General features: G+C 46.8%; 1 protein-coding gene across 1 annotated transcript; it reads right to left on the reverse strand.

The window, feature by feature from the left end:
• Positions 1 to 1,102: 1,102 nt before the first annotated feature.
• Positions 1,103 to 6,432, reverse strand: NEFM (neurofilament medium chain). The gene is made up of 3 exons (XM_019659542.1): positions 5,217 to 6,432; positions 4,358 to 4,482; positions 1,103 to 2,942 (listed from the first exon to the last, which is right to left on the reverse strand). The coding sequence occupies exons 1-3, from the start codon at positions 6,294 to 6,296 to the stop codon at positions 1,604 to 1,606; spliced, it is 2,544 nt and encodes an 847-aa protein (XP_019515087.1). The 5' UTR covers positions 6,297 to 6,432; the 3' UTR covers positions 1,103 to 1,603.
• Between the last annotated feature and the right edge of the window lie 254 nt (positions 6,433 to 6,686).

Genomic DNA, 6,686 nt, shown 5'->3' on the forward strand with positions numbered 1-6,686 from the left:
TTAAATTCTATGTAACTAGAGCAAGTTCCTGTTGATATTTAAAAATCTTGTTTCACCTTGGGTGTCATGGATATGATGCTTCAGAAAAATTGGTGTTTCAACATAAAACACAAGTTGTTTTAAAGAGAAAAATGAAAATAAACAATTGTAGGAATGATGCAGATATAGCAAAAATTGTGAGGTTTGGGAAATGGCTAAGTACTGGGAGACATCGTTACAAATTACTGACATTAGCAACAGGCTTCCTGGATACATTTAGAAATTAAAATAGAAGTATTTTGAAAAGCCATTGAAAAGATCTAGGGTTATATTATTAGGATGATCCTATTGGTAAGAAAAAAACATGGGCTTGGAACAAATAATGTATTAATATATTATTAATGATCTTAAAGGTCTAGAACAGATATATTTTAAAAGGGACTTGTTTAATTTCCTTGGTTAAGATCAGGCCTTTTTAAAAAATTAAAAATTTAGAGTGCTTATGTCAGAGAATCTGGAATCTGTTTTTCTTTCTCTAAGTGAAGTATTTTGTTTATTTTTGATGTTTTCACCAGTTTGTAAAACATTTAAAGTATAAATGTCCATCAACCATATCAAGAATCAGTGCTGCAGGTAAGTGTGTGTGTGTTTACTAGACCATACACCTGAGACTGGATATTTCTTGTTAGGACTCAGTGATTTCAGTCCTGCATCTTCTGGACACATTGTTATAAATGCCAAGAAGTCCCTTGTGTCTCAACTCCAAGGAGCAATTCATGACTCCTTTATTGTCCCTCTCACTCTGAGGTTCTCTGAGTTCTGCTTTGGGATGGAAACACCTAGAGGTTGAAGACTTCTGTCCCACCAATTTTACCTTGTTATCTAATGCTTTTACTTTTATTTCAAAAATATAACTTTTAAATGTTGGAATGAAGATTGGGTTAAGTAAAGATTTTGACACCGGGAAAAGTTTTCAGCAGTTATATTTTCCCAGAATTCGCTCTCAGGGAAATGGTGATAAGAAATGCAGGTGGCTTATAATCTCCCAAATAATCTACTCTTGGGAAAGAGAAGGTCAGGTAGTGGAAATTTCCCTTTAAAATGACATTAACAAGCAACTGACTGTGTTTCCAATATGACCTTTATTGAGCAAGTACTGCTGTGACGTTTAACATCAATCAATGAAAGGTTGCAAACTGTGCATGTCAACGAGGTTCTCCCATGAACGAAAGTCCATTTTAAATGCACCAGTGAGGTAAACATAATTATTCATATATAGCTTTCTTAAGGCTAAGAGAGTTCTGTGTTTCATTTATTATTTTTGGCTCAGTTGGTTCTTTGCATAATATATCTCAAAACATCCCTCCCCCCCACCTCTGAGTGCCCCCTTTCCAACAGTTTAGGAAATTGGCCAATTCCCCAGGTACATACAATATCATGCATTTGAACCCCCCAAAGACTGAGGAGGGAGCATCCTGAGCTTGCATGCAGTTCCCTCATATTGCACAAAGTAAAATACAATGTCTGGAGCCCCCATGGGAGAACCCGTTCTGTTTTGAAGCTGTCAATCACATGCATTTTGAAATTGTCATATGGCTTAACCTTTTGCAATGGACTCAAATTATTAGTCGTTCTGGGAGACTTCCTTTACTACGGCGTGTGAAGTGACCTTCTCTACCTTTTTAGTAGACACTAGTTTCTCCTCAAAGGTCTCCTCATGCTCTTCGACCTTTTGAGTGACAGTGACAGATTTAGTGATGTATGTGGTAGCACCATCTCCCCCCTCACTGGTGATTTTTTCTATCTTTTTGGTCACCATCACTTTTTCCTCACTTCTATCGCCCCCCTTCTTTTCATCTGCTGGACTCAAGTCTAGCCCATTGGTGACGACACCTTTCTCCTCTTCTCCCCCAGTGCCTTTCTCCTTCGTTTCCTGCTCTTCTTCCTTTCCTTCCACCTCCCCATTGATGGCTATGTCTTCCTTTGTGGACTCCTTTGAACCTTGATCACTGCCTTCCTGCTCGCTCCCTCCCTCCTCTTCCACTTTCTCCTTCTGCTGCTGAGGCTTCGCCTCCTCTTTGGCACCTGTCTCCAAGCTCACCTTGACTGATTTGGTGATGTGCGTCACCTGCGTGATGACTTCCTCCTTCTCTGGGGATGCAGCTTTCTTCTTCTCTGGCACCTCTTTCGGCTTCTCCTCCTTTTTCTCTACCTTCTCTTCCTTGGGAGCTTCCTTTGCTGCTTCTTTCTTTCCCTCCTCCACTTTCCCTTCTTCCTCTTTCTGCTCATCTTTCCCAGCTCCAGCTGCTGCTTTGGGCTTCACCTCCTCCACTGGTGATTTTGGCATGGGAGACTTGGCTTTCTCTGGCTTTTCCACCTTGGCTTCCGTCACCAGCTCCACCTTGGTGGCCACTTCCCTCTTCTCCTCAGTTTTCTTCTCACCCTTAGCTTCGGCTTCCTCTCCTTCACCTTCAGCCTCTGTCTCTCCTTCTTCTTCCTGCTCGCCTTCCTCTTTTTCACTAGAACCTTCCTTCTCGGATCCTCCTTCTTCAGCTTGGTCTGATTTAGCACCCTCGTCTTCTTCCTCCTCTTCTTCCTCTCCTTTAAGTTCAGGTGCAGTCATTTTCACTGGAGACTTTTTGGTCGCTACAACTTCTTCTTCTACTTCTTGTTCCTCTTCCTTTTCTTCCGCCTCTTCTTCCTTCTTTTCTTTCATGGAAACTGCCAATTCCTCTGCAATGGCGGTCAGGGCCTCTTCCATTTCTGACTTCTCATCTTCCACTTTGGTTTCCTCTATGATTTCCTCGACAAATTTGTGTTGGACCTTTAGCTTGGGAGCTTCTACCTTGGTTTTCTGAATCTTACTGGATATTGTGACGGAGGGCTGTCGGTGTGTATACAGCGGCCCAGTGATGCTTCCTGAGAATGTACTAAATCTGGTCTCTTCACCTTCCAGGAGTTTTCTAAGGAGAGAATCAAAGAAGACAAGACATAATTAATATTTCATTGGGCCTTCTGAGCTTCATTATTGGGGAATGCAGTAGATAGCTTTGAATAAATCGAATCGCATGAATAAAGGATTCCATCAAGCCAGTGTTATGCCTGCTTTGATTTCCCTGGCATATTGTGTCATATTCAGTGACAGAGACAGGTTCTTATAGAGCCCCAGCCAATCACCCGCTGCAGTAATGAACCACACCCAATAGTCCACGAATCAGAACTAGCCACCAAGTCCCGCCCTGCGGCAGTCCATTTGGTGCAACATGAATATGTTAAAAATCTCCTTAGGGGCCAAAAAAAAAACCCCCTGGCGATCTTCCTGAGCATTTGGACTTTCAGGATGTATATCAAATTTCTTTTTAGCAAATAGAATGTTCAAAAAAATACAAAACTATTTAGCATATATCAGAACTTAGGCTATATAAGTATATATTATAGCTAGGTGTTAATATGGGTGTATCAAGTTATACATTGGTCTGCAATTTTAATCATACAGTGTCAATTCAATATAATTATTCAGCTTTCCTGAAAAGAGAGAGAGGTCTGTGAGTGCACTTTATTATTCTTATAATATTATAATGACCTTATTGGTAGTAGAAAAACTGTTTAGTCAATGATTTTCTCCTGTGAACTTAGTCAACAGCAAGGTGACATCAGTTAACAGACCTATAATCTCTTTTCTCTCTCTCTGGCTTATATTTATATTTATAGATGTAAGTCTATGTACATTAAGATTTACATCTATAGATTTATTTCTCTAGATCTATCTATATATATATTATACATGACATATGTCTAGACATATAATCTATATTATACAGTCTAAAATAAAATATAATACATCTAAATTATCTATATAGCTATAAAAATGAATGTATCTATATTCTAATGTATCAATCTATAGCTCTTCTCAGCCAGATGATGGCAATAGTAAGCTGTAACAGAGAAACAGAGAAATTGAATGTCTTGATGTTTGTCCTTGACATTGTAAAGTTTAAAAGCTGAAACCACCAGAGGAAATATTAAATACCAAAACTTCGTTTTTGTTTCAAACATTCGAAAAAACACTTTTCCCTAAAATAAAAAATGTAAACAAGAGGATTGAAGTCAATCCGTGCTCTCCCTCCCTCCATCCCCGTTTAATTCAAAACAATTTCAACTAATGCTTACTCGTTTGGCTTTATCAAAAGTGGTAAAACCACACTTACAATTCTTTGGAATAAGTTCTTTTTAATTAAGAAAGAAAAACTGAAAAAAGGCACTGATTCACGACTCCTGAAATCTGCTTGCTTTATTTAACTTAAGTGACGAAGGTTCTGCCACCACAGCCTCCGCAGTGCGGTTAGTATTTCGGTCACGTCCGCAGTGGGCACCGTACCTGTACGCAGCGATCTCAATATCCAAAGCCATCTTGACGTTGAGGAGATCCTGGTATTCTCGCAAATGACGAGCCATTTCCCACTTTGTGCCCCGAAGCTCATTTTCCAACTGCTGGATGGTGTCCTGAAACAGACCCAGAGTCTCCATAGACTCGTCCTTCCAAACAGCAACTTCTTTGGAAAACCACTTGCTACCTCCTCCCCCCCCCCCTCCCTCGCCTCCCCTGGCTCCCTCCAGCTCTGCAAACCTCGCGGATATGGCTCCCAGTTTCCCCCCTCCCCTTTTATAAAAAAACTAAGGGATTCTCAAGTAACACAGGCTCAATAAGACAATGAGACATTTCCTGGGCGCATCAGACACTGAGCCCCGTGGATCTAGAACACATCTCAGCAGGAAACAAACATTCATGGGGAAACCCCAAGGGTGACCTGGCCATTCCCATCTGAGCCCTTTGGATTGAAACCAATGTTGAGAGTTCTTCTGATCAAGGCTGGAAAAGCTGAGAACACATGAATCTCTGCAGAAGCTGTCCCAAAGTTGCTGCCATATACCCGAACGTATACCTCCTATTTAAAAAGAGCAAGGGTGCAAAAACTAGACCCTTGAGGACAAAAAGCACGTTCTGAAAAAGATCAGAGATTTTAGGAGATGGGGATGGTGGGTGGGGAACAGTGTAAAAGTGGTGGGTAAGGGCGAGGACGCTGTGAGCCTCTAAGTTGGGTGTGCTTCGCGCTAGCGCGCAGCAGCCCGCTGCCACCAGGGAGCGCGGTGGAGAGAGCGCGCGGGCGCGTGCATGAGTGTCGGGGGCGCGCGGCGCTGGCGCTGGCGCAGGCTGGCCGCGCAGCCGCGGTTCCTACCTGGTAGCTGCTGAGGTCGTGGTTGTGGCGCTCCTCGATGTCGCTAAGCTGCCGCTCCAGTGACTCCTTGGTGCCACGCACTGACTCGAGCTCGATGCTCTTGGACTGCAGCTGGCGCCGGTACTCAGCAATCTCTTCCTTGGCGGAGCGGATGGCCTCCTTGTTCTGCTCGGCCGCCTCAGTGAGCTTGGCGTAGCGGCACTTAAACCACTCTTCGGCCTGGTGCATGTTCTGGTCCGAGTGGCACTCGAGCTGGGAGCGGATCTCCTTCAGCGCGGACGAGATGTCTGTCTTTAGGTAGTCTTTGCGCTCCACCGTTATGTGCGACGCCTGGATCTGGGCCAGCAGGTCGGCCACCTCCTCCTCGTGATTGCTCCGCAGGAAGGCCACTTCATCCTGCAGCGACTGCACCTTCTTGTCCAGTTCCACCTTGACCAGCGACGCCTCCTCGATGTCTTTGCGCAGCGCACGGATGGCCGCCTCGGTGTCGTCGCGCAGCCGCGCCTCCTCCTCGAAGCGCTCCTTGAGGCGATGGATGTCTTCCTCCAGGTGGTCCGAGTCCAGCTGCACCTGAGCCTTCTCGTGATTCACCATCTCTAGCGTGGCGCGCAGCTCACGGATCTCCTGGTCGTACGCGTCGCCCAGCTGGGCGTGCGAAGCCTGCTTCTGCCGCAGCGCCTGGATCTCCGCCTCGATCTCCTTGTTCTGCTGCTCCAGGTAGTGCACCTTCTCAATGTAGCCCGCGAAGCGGTCGTTCAGCCCCTGCAGCTGCTCCTTTTCGTTGGAGCGGGAGAGCTTGTAGTCGCCGCCCGGCGCGGAGCCGCCGTTGAGCAAGGACGAGGACTGGCTAAAGTCCAGGCTGCTCTCCGCTGAGCTGAGCATGGCCGAACTGTAGGCGAGGCGCGGGCCAAGCGCGCTGCGCTTGTAGGAGGAGGACACGGTGCTGGGCGAGCCGCGGGACCACGACTGCGAGCGGAAGCCACTGGACGGGGAGCCGCTAACTCGGCTGAAGCTGGAGCGGGTTTCGGCCACCCGCCGGTAGGCGGACGGGTTGCCCAGCGAGTCCAACGTGTAGCTCATCTTGGAGGCCTCGGGGCGTATGGCTGTCACAGCGTTCTGCTGGCCTCGCCGCAGCCCATTTATAGCCGCGGCTGCTGGTCCCGGGCTAGGGCCCCGCCCCGTGGAGGCGGCGGCCGAGGAGGCGGGGACTGCGGGCACCGGGCCTCGGGATGCGGGGGGAGTCGGGGGGGTGGGGAGGGTGTAAAGGCAGCCCAGCAGTGATTCAGCGCCGGCTCCACGTGGGCCCTCGCCGCATCGGACCCCGGACTTTGCTGCCCTGGTCCAGACCCCTCCCTCAGCTCTCCTTTAGTCTTAGACCAACTGTCGTCCCTAAAGCCCCCTCTCCATTTCTTTTCGCCTTCGGATGGCAGTTTTCACCCTCGGTGCGAGTATTCATTCACACAACGCCCT

The sequence above is a fragment of the Hipposideros armiger genome, unplaced genomic scaffold (assembly GCF_001890085.2).
Source record: "Hipposideros armiger isolate ML-2016 unplaced genomic scaffold, ASM189008v1 scaffold_301, whole genome shotgun sequence".
Taxonomy (NCBI): domain Eukaryota; kingdom Metazoa; phylum Chordata; class Mammalia; order Chiroptera; family Hipposideridae; genus Hipposideros; species Hipposideros armiger.

What these genes read in the sequence shown, in the direction of transcription:
- NEFM (XM_019659542.1), bottom strand. Translation starts at nt 6,296, where the DNA reads ATGAGCTACACGTTGGACTCGCTGGGCAACCCGTCCGCCTACCGGCGG. An exon ending in ACGACCTCAGCAGCTACCAG is followed by an intron (nt 4,483 to 5,216) that starts GTAGGAACCGCG and finishes GGTCTGTTTCAG; the next exon opens with GACACCATCCAGCAGTTGGA. An exon ending in ATTGAGATCGCTGCGTACAG is followed by an intron (nt 2,943 to 4,357) that starts GTACGGTGCCCA and finishes TTCTCTCCTTAG; the next exon opens with AAAACTCCTGGAAGGTGAAG.